This window comes from Electrona antarctica (genome assembly GCF_951216825.1).
Source record: "Electrona antarctica genome assembly, chromosome: 7".
Taxonomy (NCBI): domain Eukaryota; kingdom Metazoa; phylum Chordata; class Actinopteri; order Myctophiformes; family Myctophidae; genus Electrona; species Electrona antarctica.
In genome coordinates, this window is record NC_136812.1 from 54,699,702 (window position 1) to 54,724,773 (window position 25,072).

The 25,072-nt window shown below is 41.6% G+C and overlaps 1 protein-coding gene across 1 annotated transcript in view; it reads left to right on the forward strand.

Annotated features, from left to right (window-relative positions):
* Window positions 1-23,765, forward strand: part of LOC306925822 (NACHT, LRR and PYD domains-containing protein 3-like) — a 224,877-nt gene extending 201,112 nt beyond the window's left edge. The window contains exons 6-7 of the mRNA XM_079504923.1: window positions 8,851-9,024; window positions 22,321-23,765. Coding sequence (XP_079361049.1) covers window positions 8,851-9,024; window positions 22,321-22,405 — 259 coding nt within the window. The 3' untranslated portion in view covers window positions 22,406-23,765. The remainder of the gene's footprint in view (window positions 1-8,850; window positions 9,025-22,320) is intronic.
* The last annotated feature ends 1,307 nt before the right edge of the window (window positions 23,766-25,072 follow it).

Genomic DNA, 25,072 nt, shown 5'->3' on the forward strand with positions numbered 1-25,072 from the left:
CTCTAGCTGGAACCCCCTTGGGGACCCATGGAGGTCCCCCTAACTGGAACCCCCTCGAGGACCCCTGGAGGTCCCCCTAACTGGAACCCCCTTGAGGACCCCTGGAGGTCCCTCTAGCTGGAACCCCCTCGAGGACCCCTGGAGGTCCCCCTAGCTGGAACCCCCTCGAGGACCCCTGGAGTCCCCCTCGAGGACCCCTTGAGGTCCCCCTAGCTGGAATCCCCTCGAGGACCCCTGGAGGTCCCTCTAGCTGGAACCCCCTCGAGGACCCCTGGAGGTCCCCCTAACTGGAACCCCCTCGAGGACCCCTGGAGGTCCCCCTAACTGGAACCCCCTCGAGGACCCCTGGAGGTCCCCCTAACTGGAACCCCCTCGAGGACCCCTGGAGGTCCCCCTAACTGGAACCCCCTCGAGGATCCCTGGAGGTCCCCCTAACTGGAACCCCCTCGAGGACCCCTGGAGGTCCCCCTAGCTGGAACCCCCTTGAGGACCCCTGGAGGTCCCCCTAACTGGAACCCCCTCAAGGACCCCTGGAGGTCCCTCTAGCTGGAACCCCCTCGAGGACCCCTGGAGGTCCACCTCGAGGACCCCTGGAGGTCCCTCTAGCTGGAACCCCCTCGAGGACCCCTGGAGGTCCCCAGACCCGACTTTGAGAACAACTGGTATACACAGTAGCACCGTCCTCAACCATCCCAAACAACCACTGAAGTTTAGAACAATCTCGTGTGCGTGCGTGCGTGCGTGCGTGCGTGCGTGCGTGCGTGCGTGCGTGCGTGCGTGCGTGCGTGCGTGCGTGCGTGCGCTGTGATTGATTGAAGTATTTATTAACAGTTTGCAGAATTACAGAACATTTCAAGCACAACTCAATACAAAAAAAACCTGTTAACTGTGAGTGGACGACCCAAACACTACACTTGTTTACAAGAGGGTCCACCTCATCCATTTATTCCATGAGATTACACCATAGACCATTTTATGGTTTTATCCTGAATGAAAACATTCTCTGAGGTAAATGAGTTGTATACATTTCCCATAATAGCCTATAGCCACTATAATGTTTTACTTAATATGCTACTGGCTGTGTTCTTCTTGGAAAATATAAAAATATACTCCTATGGAAAGGCTGTATTATTTTACTTATATTGACTGTTGTGAATTAACTAGCAAACTGCACATTGTGACTGAATGTTTCCTTTACATCCTCGTGTTGGGCTTATGTTTTCGCCAAAGTTTTTATTTGTGTTGTTTCCGTCATAAGCGCATGCAGCTCCGTTTAGTTGTAGACCAAGAATGTTCCAAGAAATAACCTGTGTTCCAATATTGATCCAATGAAGTAATTATTTTAGTCAAAGCTCTTTTCATTGGTTAGCTCACACATGTTGTGAATGATGCCATCGTGTTGTGAGCTTGTAGATTGGCTACTTGTTACACACATGTTGTGAATGATGTCATCGTGTTGTGAGCTTGTAGATTGGCTACTTGTTACACACATGTTGTGAATGATGCCATCGTGTTGTGAGCTTGTAGATTGGCTACTTGTTACACATGTTGTGAATGATGCCATCGTGTTGTGAGACTGATATGAGATGTGGTTTGTGAGACTTTTTTTTTTTTAATGAATTGAGTAGTACGTGACTGAGGACACCAATGGAAACAAGCCGAAAGGCTTTTCTATAGGTTCCATGCTTTTGGCAGACCTTGTAATCGTACTGTACTTCCCCTGTAGTGGTGGAAAATAGTACTCAAATCTTTTACTTTAGGTAAAAGTGTCAATGCTGCAATGTAGAACTACTACTCCGTTACAAGTAAAAGTCCAGAGTTCAAAATGTACTTGAGTAAAAGTACAAAAGTATTTGGCAGCAAAATGTACTTAAAGAATCGGCTACTTTTGGTAATTCTTTACCAAAAGTACCCAATCTACAAGCTCACAACACGGACGTCGTGTTGCTTATAGATCGGCTGTTTTTTGCCGTATCCCCCCCAGGCTTAAGTAGCGGGGGTTCATGTGGTTAATCATGCTGCTGATGATTTCATATTGTCAAGGTGGTGCACATATTGCTGGATAATGGATATAATATTAATTTTTTGATAATAATCATAGGCCTATTTTAAAATAATTACCTTTTTATCATAGACATATAGGCCTAAATGCCTGCAGACATATTTTCATTAACCTATATTTTTCATTCATCCCTTTCTTTATTCATCCATGAATTTAAAAATAATGTAAAGATGGAGTGCCGCGATTCTTTTCCACCCTAAAACATGATCATCAGGTCTTATTGTTATATAAGGAGGTATAATTATTTTCAAAAAAGTGTACAGTATTTGTTAAAATGTTGTTTTTATGTGGGCACGCCCACCAGTTCAGTGGTGATCCCCCTGAACTGAAGCCGCACCCACAGGGGAGGGGCTGATAATGTGATGTCACTATATTACTGTTTATTTCATTGGCCCGTTTGACTGTCAAGGGTTCAGCCTCCAGGAAGAAACCCTAAATACAAAGTTAATACACCATTGCACATACAAATGACTCCAGGGTGTCTAATGAAGTACTGGCACCTCATAGACACATGAAAAACTGGAAAAATACAAACATTGTGGCACTCCATCTTTAACAAACTGTCCTTGTCAGGGAGGTGACAGCCTGCAGTCACTTATTATTACTGTTCCTAGCGAAAATTCAGCAGCAGCGTTTTGACTGGTTTCTCGTAGTCAGTTGATTCTTCATATCCAAATGAGTGAAACGGCCGGGATGGTTTGTTTATTTTTCAAACAGTTCTTATATGAGGCGATCTGAAAAAACCCTATGGGGATTACAATGCAAATAAAAAGTACATTAACTCGCAGACCTATAGCGCCCTCTACCGATATTGACGTCAGACTCGGTGCTCCCCATACAGTACTGTCCGAAATCATCACTATTACAGCAGCCATCGTGGACGCCATCTTGAAAATGATGCCTTTCAAGTTGTTCGTTTTGCCGTAAAATTTTAGTATGTTATTTAGCACACCCAATGGTAACAGAACCTATTGAAAGAAATCTATTCTATCAATTATTTGGGGTTCCAACCATATACTGACATATCTAATAGTGGTTCCATTGCAAACCGACCACTAGGGGGCGAGCCAAATTAGTTTGCAATGGTTTTTGAAAACCTTATGCCCATACCTAACACCATGCCAAAATTCAAAAAGTAGTTACGAAGTGCATTATTGTTATGATTTACATATTACATATTAAATCCCAGTTTATAGGCATTTTAGCCCATTTTAGCCACCGTGGACACCATCTTGAAAATGATGCCTTTCTGGTTGTTCGTTCCTAACATTTTAGTATGTTATTTAGCACACCCAATAGTAACAGAATCCATTGAAAAATCTATTTCATCAATTATTTTCGTTTTCAACCATACCTATATGTATCCAATATTTGAGTCTGTGCAAACAGACCACTAGGGGGCGCTCCCAACGTGTTTGCACAGCTTTTTGAAAACCTTATACCAATACCTAACACCACGCCAAAATTCAGAAACTAGTCACCAAAAGCAAAATCTTTACAAGTCCGCCCCCTGCTATTATTTGAAAGGTGTAGTGAAACGGAAATGGCATTTTATTTTGAAGTTTCAGATTGAAACACTGGCTCTGGAGTTTCTGAACCAATCAGAGCGTCGCATCCCTCCAGGCTATGGGAGAGGAAGTCTCTCACGTGCAGTGTAATTTGTAAACAAAGTGACAGAGTCTAGTGGAGCAAAGCCAGGGGATTATTTCTAACCTATACACAACCTATATACATATTTTAGCGTGATGATTAAGTTTAAAACGAGTAATACACTGTTTGGATGTCATCTTGAATGATATTAAAAAACGGAGTAGTTCTTTAATCAAAACCAGCTGTGGAGGAGGACAATGAAGCATGGGAATCAAACTGGTGAGCTTAATTTCTATTGGCTTTTATTGAGGTGGGCCTCGGCACGTCATTGTTGGAAATATATTTAAGATAAAACCAATTGAGTTGTTGATGAACAACTTTTTCAATAATTTTACCTATAAAGGGTAAATTTGATATCGGCCGGTAATTATTCAGCACAGCAGCATCAAGGCTCCTCTTTTTAAGGAGAGGCTTGACAACTGCAGTTTTCAGGTCCTCAGGAAAATTACCAGATTGAAGAGAATCATTTACAATATTTACTAGTTTTTTCACCAGACTGCCCAAAACAGCTTTGAAAAAACTAGTGGGTAAAACATCAAGGCAACAAGTAGATGAATTCAAACTGGAGACAAATATGCATCTTCAAGTGTTTTGTCATCAATAGAATTCAATTGCACCATACATACCATGTTGTTTCTGTGTGTCTGTGGTAGTGATAAGATGGCCGAGTTTGACACTGAGGAGTTAGCAGCATTCCTGATACCTTGAATCTTGTCGTTAAAAGATGATGCAAACTCATTACATTTGCTGGTAGTGACTAGTTCTGATGATATTGAATCTGGAGGATTAGTTAGTCTGTCAAATGTAGCTCATTTAAAACAAACGGTGAACATTTGAGTCCATATCATGATAAATAGGTTGATAATCCTCAATGGTAAAAATTCTACTAGATCCCAGCTGTACATTTCTGACCTGCTCACTAGATATAAACCAATCAGAACTCTCAGATCGTCAGACACTGGTCTCCTAACCTGGTCTCCTAACCTAGAGTAACATGTAAATGTGCTGAAGGTGCATTTAGTCACTATGGTCCTACTCTCTGGAACAACCTTCCTGATGACCTGACATCTAATACACCTGTGTCATCTTTTCATCTCTTCAGCCCTGTAGTTACTTCATCATATATGACACATTGCGAAAATATAGCTGATCTACAAGCTCACAACATGTTCTGAACTTGGCAGTGTGCAGTGGTGGACAAAAGTACTCACAATTTAAATAAAAGTATCAATAACACAATGTAGAACTCTGTTAGGTGAATGTCCGGTATTCAAAATGTACTTGAGTAAAAGTACCAAATTATTGGCATCAAAATATACTTTTTTTATGCATGTTGCATTATGTTATACTTTAGCTATTGAAAAATCGTGAAAATGTGGTGCAAAACTTATATATATTCTTTCACAGCAAACATTTTTAACTCAAATCTTTGCTTCTGGGGGGGTCCCTGGAACAACATATTTTGAGATGGCGGTCGGCAGCACAATAAATGAATAATCTGGGGGTCCTTGACATGAAAAAGGTTGTACATCTCTGACCTGCTCACTAGCTATAAACCAATCAGAACTCTCAGATCATCAGACACTGGTCTCCTAAGGGGCGATTCACACTATGGTCCCGGGTGCGCACTCGGGACCACTTGGCCGATGTTGTGGTAATGTGAATGATGCGTACCGTTCCCGGGAGCCGATCGCCCAACCGTCCCCGAAAGTGTATTCAGATACGGATCGTTCCAATGTGAATGCATGCGTACCTAAAGAAGGAAGCGGACTGTTTTTTTTTAAGAACGTGACAAACACGACACTGGAGCACAGAACTGACTGACACAGTGAATAGCAGGCAGGCTGACAGTGAAGTAGTATAACGGCAAAGAGCCAAAAGAGGCAATTCAATGCAGTGTGTCTGGATTTATTGGAGACAATGTCGCATAGTTGATGGTCAGTGTCCGTGCGCACCAGCCATCAAGCACACCGCCATCTGGAGGATCAAAGTGTGTTATGCAAGTGTACCCGGGTGCGCTGTTGAATCTCGGGCAATGTGAATCATGGCCATCGGGGACCAGGCAACCGTATTCGGAAACGGTTCCAATGAAACGGATTCAGTCCCTCTCAGTGTGAATTGCCTATAACTGTACCTAGAGTAACATGTAAATGTGCTGAAGGTGCATTTAGTCACTATGGTCCTACTCTCTGGAACAACCTTCCTGATGACCTGACATGTGATACACCTGTGTCATCTTTTCATCTCTTCAGCCCTGTACTTCATCATATATGACACATTGTGAAAATATAGCTGATCTACAAGCTCACAACATGTTGCGATGCAACGTGTTCTGAACTTGGCAGTGTGCAGTGGTGGACAAAAGTACTCACAATTGAAATAAAAGTATCAATAACACAATGTAGAACTCTGTTAGGTGAATGTCCGGTATTCAAAATGTACTTGAGTAAAAGTACCAAATTATTGGCATCAAAATATACTTTTATTCAGTAGTAACTATAGTTACTTTCCACCACTGTGTGTGTGTGTGTGTGTGTGTGTGTGTGTGTGTGTGTGTGTGTGTGTGTGTGTGTGTGTGTGTGTGTGTGTGTGTGTGTGTGTGTGTGTGTGTGTGTGTGTGCGCGCGCGTCGGGTCAGTAGCCCTGAAGCTTATCAGTCCTGTCTTTTTATTCAAGCCTGTCTGTCACGCACGCACGCGCGCACACACGCACACACACACACAGATCAAAATTCACATTTCCACCAAAATTCATTATAGAGCACCAAAGTCCTGATGTCACTGTCAGTAGAGGGCGCCAGTCCAAAGGTTTGTGTACTTTTTATTTGCATTGTAATCCCCATAGGGGGTTTTAGATCGCCTCATATAAGAACTGTGTTTGAAAAATAAACTAATCATCCCGGCCTTTTCACTCATATGGATATGAAGCGTCGACTGAAGGTGGAAATGTACAAATATACCCAAAGAGTAACAAAATAAGCGTTAGAAACGAGTCAAACAACCCAGGGACTACATTTCCGGGTAGGCGGGTGGCTGCAGCTGCCCGTCAAACAACATAAACATGTTAATTACGTTTTTTTTTGTTTTTTTTTAATGTTTCGTGGTTAGTACGAGTCAAGTCACCGCCAGCTGAGCTTACGTCAACGATGAATCTCAGGCACGAAATGTGTTGACAGCTGGGCGTGAAGTATATTAGCAGCGACATTGCTTTCATATGTAGTTTCAAGGCTTTTGCGGCCAAATTAATTCCATTTTCTCAAGAAACTGGCTGTATCAAATATTAATGGACATCATTAACGACGCACAGCCACCCCACTGACAGAAAGGCCGGGATGATCGGTTTATTTTTCAAACACAGTTCTTATATGAAATGACCTAAAGTAAAATCGCCCTATGGGGATCTCAATGCAACTAAAAAATCACACCCGTGTGAACTGAGTGGTGTAAGGTATTATATAGCCTGATCAGCTGTGTTCTGACGTAATGTCTGACGTAATGAAATCAGCATCAACCAATCAGCATCAGCCATGCTCATTTTCTTTGCACAGACAGACAGACTAACAAAGCCAGTTGTAGGAGTGGTTTACACCACTCAAAAATACATGAACCTTACCTTTGTACTGGCACCCTCTACTGAAAGTGACGTCAGACTTCGGTGCTCTATTTTGATCAACATAATGAGGTTTTTATCATTTTAGTCTTAATCTTGTGGCTCTAGGAAGCAGTGGCTGAGTGTATTTGGAGACAGATGTAAAACTCACAGCTGTAGTGGATGACAGGAGGACGTCAAACTAAATGTGTCTCATTTAAAACAAACAGTGAACATTTGAGTCCATATCATGATAAATAGGTTGATAATCATCAATGGTAAAAATTCTACTAGATCCCAGCTGTACATCTCTGACCTGCTCACTAGCTATAAACCAATCAGAACTCTCAGATCGTCAGACACTGGTCTCCTAACCTGGTCTCCTAACCTAGAGTAACATGTAAATGTGCTGAAGGTGCATTTAGTCACTATGGTCCTACTCTCTGGAACAACCTTCCTGATGACCTGACATCTGATACACCTGTGTCATCTTTTCATCTCTTCAGCCCTGTACTTCATCATATATGACACATTGCGAAAATATAGCTGATCTACAAGCTCACAACATGTTGCGATGCAACGTGTTCTGAACTTGGCAGTGTGCAGTGGTGGACAAAAGTACTCACAATTGAAATAAAAGTATCAATAACACAATGTAGAACTCTGTTAGGTGAATGTCCGGTATTCAAAATGTACTTGAGTAAAAGTACCAAATTATTGGCATCAAAATATACTTTTTATATATGTTGCATTATGTTATACTTTAGCTATTGAAAAATCGTGAAAATTTGGTGCAAAACTTATATATATTCTTTCACAGCAAATGTTTTTAACTCAAATCTTTGCTTCTGGGGGGGTCCCTGGAACAACATATTTTGAGATGGCGGTCGGCAGCACAATAAATGATTAATCTGGGGGTCCTTGACATGAAAAAGGTTGACCACCACTGACAGAAACATGGATTTTTCAGAAAACTTTTAGGATTTAGACGCCTTTTTTTAAAATCGGCTTCGGGTCTAAATGGGTTAAAATAAAGTACTCACTACGCAGAATGTTCCATTTCACCACTTTTCAAAATGTACACAAATCTTTTGAAAAAAGCAGATCTACAAGCTCGCAATGTGTCGGTGCGTTGTGAGCTTGTAGAAGTATATAGGGCTGAAGTGGTTACTGTATGTTATTTAATAATAATCAAAATCTACAAAGTAACTACAGTAGTAACTATAGTTACTTTCCACGTGTGTGTGTGTGTGTGTGTGTGTGTGTGTGTGTGTGTGTGTGTGTGTGTGTGTGTGTGTGTGTGTGTGTGTGTGTGTGTGTGTGTGTGTGTGTGTGTGTGTGTGTGTGTGTGTGTGTGTGTGTCCACGCTCGCGCGCGTGTGTGTCTGTGCGCGCTTGTGTGTGTGTGTGTCTGTGTCTGTGTTTTTTTATAATCATTTATTATTTCAATGTGAAGCACACTGAGTTTATCTGGTATAAACAAATAAAATGGACTTGACTAAAGACAGTTAATGAGACAGAATAACATTTTCATGTGTTCATCTCCATTCAGGTTGCAGAACTGTGGACTCACAGAGAGATGCTGTGAAGATCTGGCCTCAGTTCTCAGCTCCAACTCCTCTAGTCTGACACTCCTGAACCTGCGGGGTAACGACCTGCACGACGCAGGCGTTAAGCGTCTCTGTGTTGGATTGATGTCAACACATTGTAGACTGAAGGAGCTCAAGTCAGTAGTTCTTTCTCTCTCTCTCTCTCTCTCTCTCTCTCTCTCTCTCTCTCTCTCTCTCCCTCTCTTTCTTTCTTATATCTCTCTCTCTCTCTCTCATTCTCTCTCTCATTCTTCTCTCAATTCAATTCAATTCAATTCAATTAGCTTTATTGGCATGAATGTAATAACTACAGTATTGCCAAAGCATACAATGCAGCAAAAAAATGAAATAAATACAAATATAACAGAAAACAATATCAAACATACAAATAGAACATTAACTTACACAATACAATATGCAAATTATCACTATGTACAGTATTAAAGTGTCCGTGGTGTGTGTGTGTGTGTGTGTGTGTGTGTGTGTGTGTGTGCGTGTGTCAAGATAATGGTCACATTTAGTGTTGTTTTTTATTTGTCCCTCATTTTGTGACATGTAGTCACATACTGTGCAGCCAGGTGTGCTGCAGGTCCCTCTCCTAACATAATTAATTGTTTGTCATTGTCATCTAGTTACTTAAAATTTGGGATCAACAACTCAAATTTCCTAAAATATGCTGCTCTTATATTATCATATTTATTGCATTTTAATAGGAAGTGTGTCTCAGTCTCCACCTCAGCTGAGGTACAATGACCACACACTCTCTGTTCTGGAGGTAGATAGGACTTCTTGTGTCGTCCTTTCTCTATGGCCAGACTGTGGTCACTCACTCTGTATTTGGTCAAGATCTGTCTTTGCTTTTTATCTTTGACCGAAAACAGATACTCAGCCAGTTTATATTCATGTTTTAGGGCCAGATAACAATTAAGTTTGTTTTGAGTTTTGGTTTGATTAGTCCAATGTTCCAGATATGTGTCTTTTATTAGTTTACTAATTTGGTTGACTCTAATTAGTGGTTGTGAAGCAGTGCTGGTCTGAGGTTGAGGCTGGACGCTGTTGTTGGGTTGTGAGTGATTAATAAGTCCCAGGACTAGTTGGCAGAAGGGACTCTTTTGGGGTTTCATCTCCTGGGATTGCAGGGCCTGGAATCCCAGGCTGTCTTGGGGGCTTGATTTAAGGTGTAACCAAAATTTTAGTGTTCTTTTCCTAATGTTAATAATTAATGGGTAACGGCCTAATTCTGCCCTGCATGCATTGGTTGGTGTTTTTCTTTGGATGTTTAATATGGACCTACAGAATTCTGCATGCAGGGTTTCTGTGGGATGTTTATCCCATCTAGTGTAGTCCTGGTGACTGAGTGGACCCCAAACCTCACTGCCATACAGTGCAATTGGTTGGATTATGCTGTCAAATATTTTTTATCCAAATTCTAATAGGGATATCAATTTTGTAGAATTTTCTTTTAATAGCATAAAATGCTCTGCATGCTTTCTCTTTCAGTGCATTCACTGCCAGACCAAAATTACCTGAGGCACTAATCTTTAGTCCCAGGTAATCATAATACAGGGTATGATCTAACGGTGTATTTCCTAATTTAAATTGATATTTGGTTTCCTGAGATCTGGCCTTCTTTCTCTCCCTCTCTCTCTCTCTCTCTCTCTCTCTCTCTCTCTCTCTCTCTCTCTCTCTCTCTCGCATACATGTACATGCACACCACACACTCTCTTGTACACACGCACGCACGCACGCACACTAGAGACTGACACGGGAGTGGATCTATCTATCTATCTATCTATCTATCTATCTATCTCTTCCTGCTTCTCAAGACAGATAGCCTACCAATAAACAAATAAAAAATAAAGTGGGCAATGGTGGATTTAACTTTGACTACCAAATACAGTATATCCTATTCATATCAATATTAAAACAAAACCAAGAACAGTTCTGACTGTTGACAAGTGCTTTGTTATTGTTGAGATATATAATAGCCAATAAAAACACAATATAAATATTTTTTGCACACAGTAATAAACGTAATACAGATCTTCTCTTATGGGGGTCCCTGGCATCTTTTCAAATGGGGGTCCGCGGGCTAATAAATGTTGATTTAGGGGTCCTTGACATGAAAATGTTTGGGAACCACTGGTGTACTATGTGACTCGTTTGGGAGAAAGAAGGGAGACGATGTATTGTAGAACATTCGCTCAACCTCATACAGCTGTACAGGGAGCCAAGCAAGTGCCAACAGTAACAGTGTTAGCATGTAGCTAACGTAGCATCACAATTGCAAGTTGCCACTGCCAGGGGAAACAAATGCATCAGGATGATCTGGCTATAAATAATCGATTATATATCACATCACCGGTGCGATGCAGAATCATGCACTTCCGCACTGCGATGTCTTCATAATTATTAAACTTTAAGAAACGTCCACTGGATTGCATGAAGGAAGTGGCTGGTTAAGACTCAAGTGTGGCCGGTTAAGACGCACACGTGGCCGGTTAAGACTCATGTGTGGCCGGTTAAGACTCAAGTGTGGCCGGTTAAGACTCAGGTGTGGCTGGTTAAGACTCAAGTGTGGCCGGTTAAGACTCATGTGTGGCTGGTTAAGACTCATGTGTGGCCGGTTAAGACTCAAGTGTGGCCGGTTCAGACTCAGGTGTGGCCGGTTAAGACTCAAGTGTGGCCGGTTAAGACTCATGTTTGGCTGGTTAAGACTCATGTGTGGCCGGTTAAGACTCAAGTGTGGCCGGTTAAGACTCATGTGTGGCCGGTTAAGACTTTTCCTCACTTCAGATGGTGGAGACAACACCCAGAGAGACCAGTGGTTATCAAACTGTGGGTCTGGACCCCCAGGGGGTCCCCAGACGATTAGCTTAATGTGCAACATTGTTTTCTCAATCAACAGTAAACAAAGTGACATGCAGTATTCTGTATCTGCACACTTTGGACCATTAGCATCATAAGTAGCACTTGGCCTAGCCTCGACGACCTTACAGGCGTATGAATAGGCTCAACTTATGTCATTTGGACAGCATTTTATACTCATAGTTTCACTGTACAGATATTCTACTGTTAGACGGATGTTACGTTCTTAGCTTACTTATGATTCTTGATGACTATTTTTCATGTATTTGATGTATTTCAATGTGTTGTTCTATACTGTAAATCACTGTGTAAATGCCTAACTTGTAAATTGTATAAGTGATGAACAAACTACTATAAAAAATGTCAAACATTGGTCAAATTGTCAAATCTGACCTAAGAAAGAGGCAACCATTAAGGGGGGTTGTGAGCATGTAGGGGGGGGGGGGGTGACACAAATGTCAAGAAGCCCCAAACATAAATGCTCTTAGATCTGCTTTTTCAATAGCTAAAGTATAACATAATGCTTAACCCATTTAGACCTGAGCTCGATTCTACAAAATGTCTTCTAAATCATGACAGTTTTCTGAAAAACCCATGTTTCTATGTCAGTGCTTCTCAAACTAAAGCAAAGATTTGAGTTGAAAACGTTGGCGCTGAAAGAATATATATTCAAAGATTTGCGACACATTTTCACGATTAAAAAAAAATTGCAGACCTACAAACTCGTAGCGCGCCACTCGGTGGCGCACTATGAGCTTGTAGATCTGCTATTTTTCAATAGCTAAATGATAACATAATGTTTAAAACACCAAAAGGGGTTCCCGTTCAGAATTGGTTAAAACACCAAAAGGGGTTCCCGCCCAGAATGGATTAAGCATTATGTTACACTTTAGCTACTGAAAAATAGCAGACCTACAAGCTCGTAGCACGCCACTCGGTGGCGCGCTACGAGCTTGTAGGTCTGCTATTTTTGAAAAATCGTGAAAATGTGGCGCAAATCTTTGAATATATATTCTTTTAACTCAAATCTTTGCTTCTGGGGAGGTCCCTGGAACAACATATTTTCAGATGGGGGGTCAGCGGCCAATTATAAATATCATTTTTGGGGGTCCTTGACATGAAATAGTTTGAAAACCACTGACATAGAAATATGGGTTTTTCAGAACACTGTCAGGATATAGAAGACATTTTGTAGAATCGTCCTCCAGTCTAAACGGGTTAACGTTAGTACTATTAAAAACAATGAACACATCAACATACCTGCGACTGCAAGTGACACTCGAGCCTGCCTCTAAACGTCATTTCGTTAGCATGCTGTGCTCTGCCCCAGAGTGTTGTTTCCTCTTGACGGGGGGGGGGGGGGTGGGGGGGGTCATTTTATTTCCTTCTCTCGTACAAGGACGACCTTGTTCTTGTAACCGGCGGGGAGGCGGCGGGGTCCGGGGATAAACTGTCAAAACAAATGCACGTTAGAGGGAGATCAGATCTCAGCAGGGCGCCGTGGAGGCGCGCAAGTTGCAGGAGCAACCGGAACGCATGCAAACAAAAAACAAATCGAGTCTTATCGAGTTGCCCTTCCGTAAGCGACACGTTGCCTACGGAACTCCCCAGGGACGCGCGGAGAGTGAGGGCACTTTTGGACAAAAATAGCAGATCTACAAGCTCACAACGCGTCGTGTTCAAGGAGTGTGGCATTTGCATTTCTTTCACCATGTAGTAAATGCTGCATTCGTGGTCTGGAGAGGGCAGTTGTTTTACAGACGGGTAAAAGGGGCAGAGGCTGAAGCCCCCTTTGACGCCTGTGTGTGCGCGTCCCTGGAACTGGCCTATCGCCTTGTTCCTGCAGCAACGCAGGCGTGCCATTAAACAACGGTAAAGCACACCGGGCCTCTCGTGCAATATTGCTTAATTCTGAATGTTCAACTGCTTTGTTTAACCCATTTAGGCCTGACGTCGACATTTAAAAAAAAATCTTCAAAATCCTGTTTTCTGAAATCATAATTTCTGTATCAGTGGTGCTCAATATTTCATGTCAAGGACCCCAAAAAATATATGTAACATGCCTCCCCCCCCCCCCCCCCCCATCTGAAAATATGTTGTTCCAGGGACCTCCCCAGAAGCAAAGATTTGAGTTAAAATGTTCACTCTGTAATAATATATTCAAAACATTTTCACGAAAAATGTCATAAGATCTTAGTCGACTAAAAATGTCATAAGATCTTAGTCGACTAAATCTACAGGTGATTTAGTCGACTAAAATGTGTTTTGGCGGGCCTTGATGCCGTCATAATGGCTGATTTTACACTTAGCCCTACACATAGCCCTCAAATAGCCCAGGTATGTTGATGTGCTCACAACGCGTTGCGTTGCGACGCGTTGTGAGCTTGTAGATCTGCTACTCTAGTTTTTATCTGTTTGACGAAATTGTCAACGTATTTAGTCTTAGTTTTAGTCATCATAGCTTAAAGTTTTCATTTAGTTTCCATGTAGTTTTCGTCAGTGAAAAAAGGCATAGTCGACGGACATTTTTCGTCTTGGTTTTAGTCGACGAAAACAACACTGGTACCCGCCCAGCGGCCCAGAGTGGCACCAGAACGACCACGCCCACATGATGTTTATCACCCTGTGCTACTGCTGGCACCTGGCCACCGCTCTACAGCACCGTCTGCTGGTGAGACCGCCACACTGCATATATATATATATATATATATATATATAACCCTCTTGTTTACAAGAGGGTCCACCTCATCCATTTATTCCATGAGATTAGACCATAGACCATTTTATGGTTTTATCCTGAATGAAAACATTCTCTGAGGTAAATGAGTTAGTGTACATTTCCCATAATAGCCTATAGCCACTATAATGTTTTACTTAATATGCTACTGGCTGTGTTCTTCTTGGAAAATATAAAAATATACTCCTATGGAAAGGCTATAATATTTTACTTATATTGACCGTTGTGAATTAACTAGCAAACTGCACAATGTGACTGAATGTTTCCTTTACATCATCGTGTTGGGCTTATGTTTTCGCCAAAGTTTGTATTTGTGTTGTTTCCGTCATAAGCGCATGCAGCTCTGTTTAGTTGTAGACCAAGAATGTTCCAAGAAATAACCTGTGTTAGCTCTTTTCATTGGTTAGCTCACACATGTTGTGAATGATGCCATAGTGTTGTGAGCTTGTAGATTGGCTACTTGTTACACATGTTGTGAATGATGCCATTGTGTTTTGAGCTTGTAGATTGGCTACTTTTACACACATGTTGTGAATGATGACATCGTGTTGTGAGCTTGTAGATTGGCTACTTGTTACAGCATGTGAGACTGATATGAGATGTGGTTTGTGAGACTTTTTTTTTTAATGAATTGAGTAGTACGTGACTGAGGACACCAATGGAAACAAGCCGAAAGGCTTTTCTATAGGTTCCATGCTTTTGGCAGACCTTGTAATCGTACTGTACTTCCCCTGTAGTGGTGGAAAAAAGTACTCAAATCTTTTACTTTAAGTAAAAGTGTCAATGCTGCAATGTAGAACTAGTACTCCGTTACAAGTAAAAGTCCAGAGTTCAAAATGTACTTGAGTAAAAGTACAAAAGTATTTGGCATCAAAATGTACTTAAAGAATCGGCTACTTTTGGTAATTCTTTACCAAAAGTACCTGATCTACAAGCACACAACACGGACGTCGCGTTGCTTATAGATCGGCTATTTTTTGCCGTATCCCCCCCAGGCTTAAGTAGCGGGGGTTCATGTGGTTAATCATGCTGCTGATGTTTTCATATTGTCAAGGTGGTGCACATATTGCTGGATAATGAATATAATATTAATTTATTGATAATAATCATAGGCCAATGTTATTTTAAAATAATTACCTTTTTATCATAGACATATAGGCCTAAATGCCTGCAGACATATTTTCATTAACCTATATTTTTCATTCATCCCTTTCTTTATTCATCCATGAATTTAAAAAGAATGTAAAGATGGAGTGCCGCGATTCTTTTCCACCCTAAAACATGATCATCAGGTCTTATTGTTATATAAGGAGGTATAATTATTTTCAAAAAAGTGTACAGTATTTGTTAAAATGTTGTTTTTATGTGGGCACACCCACCAGTTCAGTGGTGATCCCCCTGAACTGAAGCCGCACCCACAGGGGAGGGGCTGATAATGTGATGTCACTATATTACTGTTTATTTCATTGGCCCGTTTGACTGTCAAGGGTTCAGCCTCCAGGAAGAAACCCTAAATACAAAGTTAATACACCATTGCACATACAAATGACTCCAGGGTGTCTAATGAAGTACTGGCACCTCATAGACACATGAAAAACTGGAAAAATACAAACATTGTGGCACTCCATCTTTAACAAACTGTCCTTGTCAGGGAGGTGACAGCCTGCAGTCACTTATCATTACTGTTCCTAGCGAAAATTCAGCAGCAGCGTTTTGACTGGTTTCTCGTAGTCAGTTGATTCTTCATATCCAAATGAGTGAAACGGCCGGGATGATTTGTTTATTTTTCAAACAGTTCTTATATGAGGCGATCTGAAAAAACCCTATGGGGATTACAATGCAAATAAAACGTACATTAACTCGCAGACCTATAGCGCCCTCTACCGATATTGACGTCAGACTCGGTGCTCCCCATACAGTACTGTCCGAAATCATCACTATTACAGCAGCCATCGTGGACGCCATCTTGAAAATTATGCCTTTCAAGTTGTTCGTTTTGCCGTAAAATTTTAGTATGTTATTTAGCACACCCAATGGTAACATAACCTATTGAAAGAAATCTATTCTATCAATTATTTGGGGTTCCAACCATATACTGACATATCTAATAGTGGTTCCATTGCAAACCGACCACTAGGGGGCGAGCCAAATTAGTTTGCAATGGTTTTTGAAAACCTTATGCCCATACCTAACACCATGCCAAAATTCAAAAAGTAGTTACGAAGTGCATTATTGTTATGATTTACATATTACATATTAAATCCCAGTTTATAGGCATTTTAGCCCATTTTAGCCACCGTGGACACCATCTTGAAAATGATGCCTTTCTGGTTGTTCGTTCCTAAAATTTTAGTATGTTATTTAGCACACCCAATAGTAACAGAATCCATTGAAAAATCTATTTTATCAATTATTTTCGTTTTCAACCATACCTATATGTATCCAATATTTGAGTCTGTGCAAACAGACCACTAGGGGGCGCTCCCAACGTGTTTGCACAGCTTTTTGAAAACCTTATACCAATACCTAACACCACGCCAAAATTCAGAAACTAGTCACCAAAAGCAAAATCTTTACAAGTCCGCCCCCTGCTATTATTTGAAAGGTGTAGTGAAACGGAAATGGCATTTTATTTTGAAGTTTCAGATTGAAACACTGGCTCTGGAGTTTCTGAACCAATCAGAGCGTCGCATCCCTCCAGGCTATGGGAGAGGAAGTCTCTCACGTGTAATTTGTAAACAAAGTGACAGAGTCTAGTGGAGCAAAGCCAGGGGATTATTTCTAACCTATACACAACCTATATACATATTTTAGCGTGATGATTAAGTTTAAAACGAGTAATACACTGTTTGGATGTCATCTTGAATGATATTAAAAAACGGAGTAGTTCTTTAATCAAAACCAGCTGTGGAGGAGGACAATGAAGCATGGGAATCAAACTGGTGAGCTTAATTTCTATTGGCTTTTATTGAGGTGGGCCTCGGCACGTCATTGTTGGAAATATATTTAAGATAAAACCAATTGAGTTGTTGATGAACAACTTTTTCAATAATTTTACCTATGAAGGGTAAATTTGATATCGGCCGGTAATTATTCAGCACAGCAGCATCAAGGCTCCTCTTTTTAAGGAGAGGCTTGACAACTGCAGTTTTCAGGTCCTCAGGAAAATTACCAGATTGAAGAGAATCATTTACAATATTTACTAGTTTTTTCACCAGACTGCCCAAAACAGCTTTGAAAAAACTAGTGGGTAAAACATCAAGGCAACAAGTAGATGAATTCAAACTGGAGACAAATATGCATCTTCAAGTGTTTTGTCATCAATAGAATTCAATTGCACCATACATACCATGTTGTTTCTGTGTGTCTGTGGTAGTGATACGATGGCCGAGTTTGACACTGAGGAGTTAGCAGCATTCCTGATACCTTGAATCTTGTCGTTAAAAGGTGATGCAAACTCATTACATTTGCTGGTAGTGACTAGTTCTGATGATATTGAAACTGGAGGATTAGTTAGTCTGTCAAATGTAGCTCATTTAAAACAAACGGTGAACATTTGAGTCCATATCATGATAAATAGGTTGATAATCCTCAATGGTAAAAATTCTACTAGATCCCAGCTGTACATTTCTGACCTGCTCACTAGCTATAAACCAATCAGAACTCTCAGATCGTCAGACACTGGTCTCCTAACCTGGTCTCCTAACTGTACCTAGAGTAACATGTAAATGTGCTGAAGGTGCATTTAGTCACTATGGTCCTACTCTCTGGAACAACCTTCCTGATGACCTGACATGTGATACACCTGTGTCATCTTTTCATCTCTTCAGCCCTGTAGTTACTTCATCATATATGACACATTGTGAAAATATAGCTGATCTACAAGCTCACAACATGTTCTGAACTTGGCAGTGTGCAGTGGTGGACAAAAGTACTCACAATTTAAATAAAAGTATCAATAACACAATGTAGAACTCTGTTAGGTGAATGTCCGGTATTAAAAATGTACTTGAGTAAAAGTACCAAATTATTGGCATCAAAATATACTTTTTTTATGCATATGTTGCATTATGTTATACTTTAGCTATTGAAAAATCGTGAAAATGTGGTGCAAAACTTATATATATTCTTTCACAGCAAACATTTTTAACTCAAATCTTTGCTTCTGGGGGGGTCCCTGGAACAACATATTTTGAGATGGCGGTCGGCAGCACAATAAATGAATAATCTGGGGGTCCTTGACATGAAAAAGGTTGTACATCTCTGACCTGCTCACTAGCTATAAACCAATCAGAACTCTCAGATCATCAGACACTGGTCTCCTAAGGGGCGATTCACACTATGGTCCCGGGTGCGCACTCGGGACCACTTGGCCGATGTTGTGGTAATGTGAATGATGCGTACCGTTCCCGGGAGCCGATCGCCCAACCGTCCCCGAAAGTGTATTCAGATACGGATCGTTCCAATGTGAATGCATGCGTACCTAAAGAAGGAAGCGGACTGTTTTTTTTTAAGAACGTGACAAACACGACACTGGAGCACAGAACTGACTGACACAGTGAATAGCAGGCAGGCTGACAGTGAAGTAGTATAACGGCAAAGAGCCAAAAGAGGCAATTCAATGCAGTGTGTCTGGATTTATTGGAGACAATGTCGCATAGTTGATGGTCAGTGTCCGTGCGCACCAGCCATCAAGCACACCGCCATCTGGAGGATCAAAGTGTGTTATGCAAGTGTACCCGGGTGCGCTGTTGAATCTCGGGCAATGTGAATCATGGCCATCGGGGACCAGGCAACCGTATTCGGAAACGGTTCCAATGAAACGGATTCAGTCCCTCTCAGTGTGAATTGCCTATAACTGTACCTAGAGTAACATGTAAATGTGCTGAAGGTGCATTTAGTCACTATGGTCCTACTCTCTGGAACAACCTTCCTGATGACCTGACATCTGATACACCTGTGTCATCTTTTCATCTCTTCAGCCCTGTACTTCATCATATATGACACATTGTGAAAATATAGCTGATCTACAAGCTCACAACATGTTGCGATGCAACGTGTTCTGAACTTGGCAGTGTGCAGTGGTGGACAAAAGTACTCACAATTGAAATAAAAGTATCAATAACACAATGTAGAACTCTGTTAGGTGAATGTCTGGTATTCAAAATGTACTTGAGTAAAAGTACCAAATTATTGGCATCAAAATATACTTTTATTCAGTAGTAACTATAGTTACTTTCCACCACTGTGTGTGTGTGTGTGTGTGTGTGTGTGTGTGTGTGTGTGTGTGTGTGTGTGTGTGTGTGTGTGTGTGTGTGTGCGCGTGCGCGTCGGGTCAGTAGCCCTGAAGCTTATCAGTCCTGTCTTTTTATTCAAGCCTGTCTGTCACGCACGCACGCGCGCACACACGCACACACACACACAGATCAAAATACACATTTCCACCAAAATTCATTATAGAGCACCAAAGTCCTGATGTCACTGTCAGTAGAGGGCGCCAGTCCAAAGGTTTGTGTACTTTTTATTTGCATTGTAATCCCCATAGGGGGTTTTAGATCGCCTCATATAAGAACTGTGTTTGAAAAATAAACTAATCATCCCGGCCTTTTCACTCATATGGATATGAAGCGTCGACTGAAGGTGGAAATATACCCAAAGAGTAACAAAATAAGCGTTAGAAACGAGTCAAACAACCCAGGGACTACATTTCCGGGTAGGCGGGTGGCTGCAGCTGCCCGTCAAACAACATAAACATGTTAATTACGTTTTTTTTAATGTTTCGTGGTTAGTACGAGTCAAGTCACCGCCAGCTGAGCTTACGTCAACGATGAATCTCAGGCACGCAATGTGTTGACAGCTGGGCGTGAAGTATATTAGCAGCGACATTGCTTTCATATGTAGTTTCAAGGCTTTTGCGGCCAAATTAATTCCATTTTCTCAAGAAACTGGCTGTATCAAATATTAATGGACATCATTAACGACGCACAGCCACCCCACTGACAGAAAGGCCGGGATGATCGGTTTATTTTTCAAACACAGTTCTTATATGAAATGACCTAAAGTAAAATCGCCCTATGGGGATCTCAATGCAACTAAAAAATCACACCCGTGTGAACCGAGTGGTGTAAGGTATTATATAGCCTGATCAGCTGTGTTCTGACGTAATGTCTGACGTAATGAAATCAGCATCAACCAATCAGCATCAGCCATGCTCATTTTTTTTGCACAGACAGACAGACTAACAAAGCCAGTTGTAGGAGTGGTTTACACCACTCAAAAATACATGAACCTTTGTACTGGCACCCTCTACTGAAAGTGACGTCAGACTTCGGTGCTCTATTTTGATCAACATAATGAGGTTTTTATCATTTTAGTCTTAATCTTGTGGCTCTAGGAAGCAGTGGCTGAGTGTATTTGGAGACAGATGTAAAACTCACAGCTGTAGTGGATGACAGGAGGACGTCAAACTAAATGTGTCTCATTTAAAACAAACTGTGAACATTTGAGTCCATATCATGATATAGGTTGATAATCATCAATGGTAAAAATTCTACTAGATCCCAGCTGTACATCTCTGACCTGCTCACTAGCTATAAACCAATCAGAACTCTCAGATCGTCAGACACTGGTCTCCTAACCTGGTCTCCTAACCTAGAGTAACATGTAAATGTGCTGAAGGTGCATTTAGTCACTATGGTCCTACTCTCTGGAACAACCTTCCTGATGACCTGACATCTGATACACCTGTGTCATCTTTTCATCTCTTCAGCCCTGTAGTTACTTCATCATATATGACACATTGTGAAAATATAGCTGATCTACAAGCTCACAACATGTTGCGATGCAACGTGTTCTGAACTTGGCAGTGTGCAGTGGTGGACAAAAGTATACTCACAATTGAAATAAAAGTATCAATAACACAATGTAGAACTCTGTTAGGTGAATGTCCGGTATTCAAAATGTACTTGAGTAAAAGTACCAAATTATTGGCATCAAAATATACTTTTTTTATGCATATATGTTGCATTATGTTATACTTTAGCTATTGAAAAATCGTGAAAATGTGGTGCAAAACTTTGAATATATATTCTTTCACAGCAAACGTTTTTAACTCAAATCTTTGCTTCTGGGAGGGTCCCTGGAACAACATATTTTGAGATGGCGGTCGGCAGCACAATAAATGATTAATCTGGGGGTCCTTGACATGAAAAAGGTTGACCACCACTGACAGAAACATGGATTTTTCAGATTCTTTTTAGGATTTAGACTTTAGACTTTTTTTAAACAAAATCGGTCTCAGGTCTAAATTAAAATACAGTACTCATTACGCAGAATGTTCCATTTCACCACTTTTCAAAATGTACACAAATCTTTTGAAAAAAGCAGATCTACAAGCTCGCAATGTGTGTTGTGAGCTTGTAGAAGTATATAGGGCTGAAGTGGTTACTGTATGTTATGTAATAATAATCAAAATCTACAAAGTAACTACAGTAGTAACTATAGTTACTTTCCACCACTGTGTGTGTGTGTGTGTGTGTGTGTGTGTGTGTGTGTGTGTGTGTGTGTGTGTGTGTGTGTGTGTGTGTGTGTGTGTGTGTGTGTGTGTGTGTGTGTCTGCGCGAGCGCGCGCGTGTGTGTGTGTGTGTGTGTGTTTATGTATAATCACGCACGCACACACGCACACACGCACACACACACAGAGCAGTTCAGTGATGTTCGGTTATAATATGTTACTACAACAATGATGTCGTCTGTTTTCAGCTTCTGTTTTCTTCATGAATATGCAAATGATCATCTTCTATTCTCCATTATCTTGTGTTTGTTTCAGGTTGCAGGTCAACGGCCTAACAGAGGAATGCAAGAAGGAGTTATCAGTTCTCAACTCCAACACATCCTGCGAGATACACACCTAAAACTGTCCAACACATCAGAGAGAGAACTGTGTAGCTGTGGCCGGTTAAGACTCATGTGTGGCCGGTTAAGACTCATGTGTGGCCGGTTAAGACTCATGTGTGGCCGGTTAAGACTCACACATGGCCGGTTAAGACTCATGTGTGGCCGGTTAAGACACATGTGTGGCCGGTTAAGACTCATGTGTGGCCGGTTAAGACTCATGTGTGGCCGGTTAAGACTCATGTGTGGCCGGTTAAGACTCACACATGGCCGGTTAAGACTCACGTGTGGCCGGTTAAGACTCATGTGTGGCCGGTTAAGACACATGTGTGGCCGGTTAAGACTCATGTGTGGCCGGTTAAGACTCATGTGTTGCCGGTTAAGACTCACGTGTGGCCGGTTAAGACTCACGTGTGGCCGGTTAAGACTCACGTGTAGCCGGTTAAGACTCACGTGTAGCCGGTTAAGACTCACGTGTAGCCGGTTAAGACTCACATGTAGCCGGTTAAGACTCACGTGTAGCCGGTTAAGACTCACGTGTAGCCGGTTAAGACTCATGTGTAGCCGGTTAAGACTCACTTGTAGCCGGTTAAGACTCACGTGTAGCCGGTTAAGACTCACGTGTAGCCGGTTAATACTCATGTGTGGCCGGTTAAGACTCATGTGTAGCCGGTTAAGACTCACGTGTAGCCGGTTAAGACTCACACGTTGCCGGTTAAGACTCACACATTGCCGGTTAAGACTCATGTGTGGCTGGTTAAGACTCAAGTGTGGCCGGTTAAGACTCAAGTGTGGCTGGTTAAGACTCAAGTGTGGCTGGTTAAGACTCAAGTGTGGCTGGTTAAGACTCATGTTAGGCTGGTTAAGACTCAAGTGTGGCCGGTTAAGACTCAAGTGTGGCTGGTTAAGACTCAAGTGTGGCCGGTTAAGACTCATGTGTGGCCGGTTAAGACTTTTCCTCACTTCAGATGGTGGAGACAACACCCAGAGAGACCAGTGGTTATCAAACTGTGGGTCTGGACCCCCAGGGGGTCCCCAGACGATTAGCTTAATGTGCAACATTGTTTTCTCAATCAACAGTAAACAAAGTGACATGCAGTATTCTGTATCTGCACACTTTGGACCATTGGCATCATAAGTAGCACTTGGCCTAGCCTCGACGACCTTACAGGCGTATGAATAGGCTCAACTTATGTAATTTGGACAGCATTGAGTACTCATAGTTTCACTGTACAGATATTCTACTGTTAGACGGATGTTACGTTCTTAGCTTACTTATGATTCTTGATGACCTTTTCATGTATTTCATGTATTTCAATGTGTTGTTCTATACTGTAAATCACTGTGTAAATGCCTAACTTGTAAATTGTATAAGTAATGAACAAACTACTATAAAAATGTCAAACATTGGTCAAATTGTCAAATATGACCTAAGAAAGAGGCAACCATTAACAAAATATCTGATCTACATGCTCACAACGAGCATTTGCGAGGCGTTGTGAGCATGTGGGGGGGGGGGGGGGGGGGGGGGGGGGGGTCTAGACACCCTGATGAAGACCACTGTTCAATACCTTCATCATTAACCCATTTAGGACTGAGACCAGTTTCTCCAAAATGTCTTCTAAATTCTGGAGCCCCAAACATAAATGTAATTGGCCGCCGACCCCCATCTGTAAATATGTTGTTCCAGGGACTCCCTCAGAAGGAAAGATTTGAGTTAAAAACGTTCGCTCTGAAATAATATATATTCAAAGATTTGTCCACATTTTCACAACTTTTCAAAAAGAGCAGATCTACAAGCCTGTAGCGTGGCCCTCGGTGCCGCGCTATGAGCTTGTAGCTTATAGCTACTAGCTAGACATCCTGATGAAGACAACTGTTAATAAAGCATCGAAGGATCTAAAATTGTTGTGATGACAGAATGTTACACCATCTACAGAACCTGTAGACCAGGGTTCCCCAATAGGCGGCCCGCGGGCCATTTGCGGCCCGCGGAGCGCTCCCCTTGCGGCCCGCGGAAGAATTTATCTGGGGTCCCAGATATAACTGGCATTAAATGGGGGTCAGTAGCCTGTGCATGTCAAACTCGGCATCCTCTTCAAATGGGGTCCTGCCCTGAAAATGAATTTTCAGGGCAAGACCTCGACCACGCGTGCGGACTCGGCCCCCAGCCTGGTACCCTAGTCAAAATATGGCCCTCGAGGAAAATTAATTGGGGAACCCTGCTGTAGACATTGTTAAAGATTTAGATAGATCTTACATAAAATGGAAATGTATACCTTTGGCACACTAGCAGTCGCTATACAACAATAACAACATCATTACATAAAATAGACAAATGCATTAAAATACTTTATGAAAAGCCTTCCCATAACGCAGCAACGATGGTCATGGGCTGGTGGTGGAGCTATTTAAACATGTTCTTATTTAAAATAGATAGATAGATAGATAGATAGATAGATAGATAGATAGAATACTTTATTGTCAGTTTAAGAAAATTACAGAGAATGTCATTTTAAAAAACGCCAAATGGACTTAGACACAAAAAAGCGCTCGCTTGTTGCCATTGTGGTCCACCTTGTAACATGAAACTATAAACATAGGCCTACTGTAGAAACAAAAAATAATCCTTATATATAAGGCTATACATATAGGACAAGAGATACCCTAAGAGAAGAGTCCAGAGC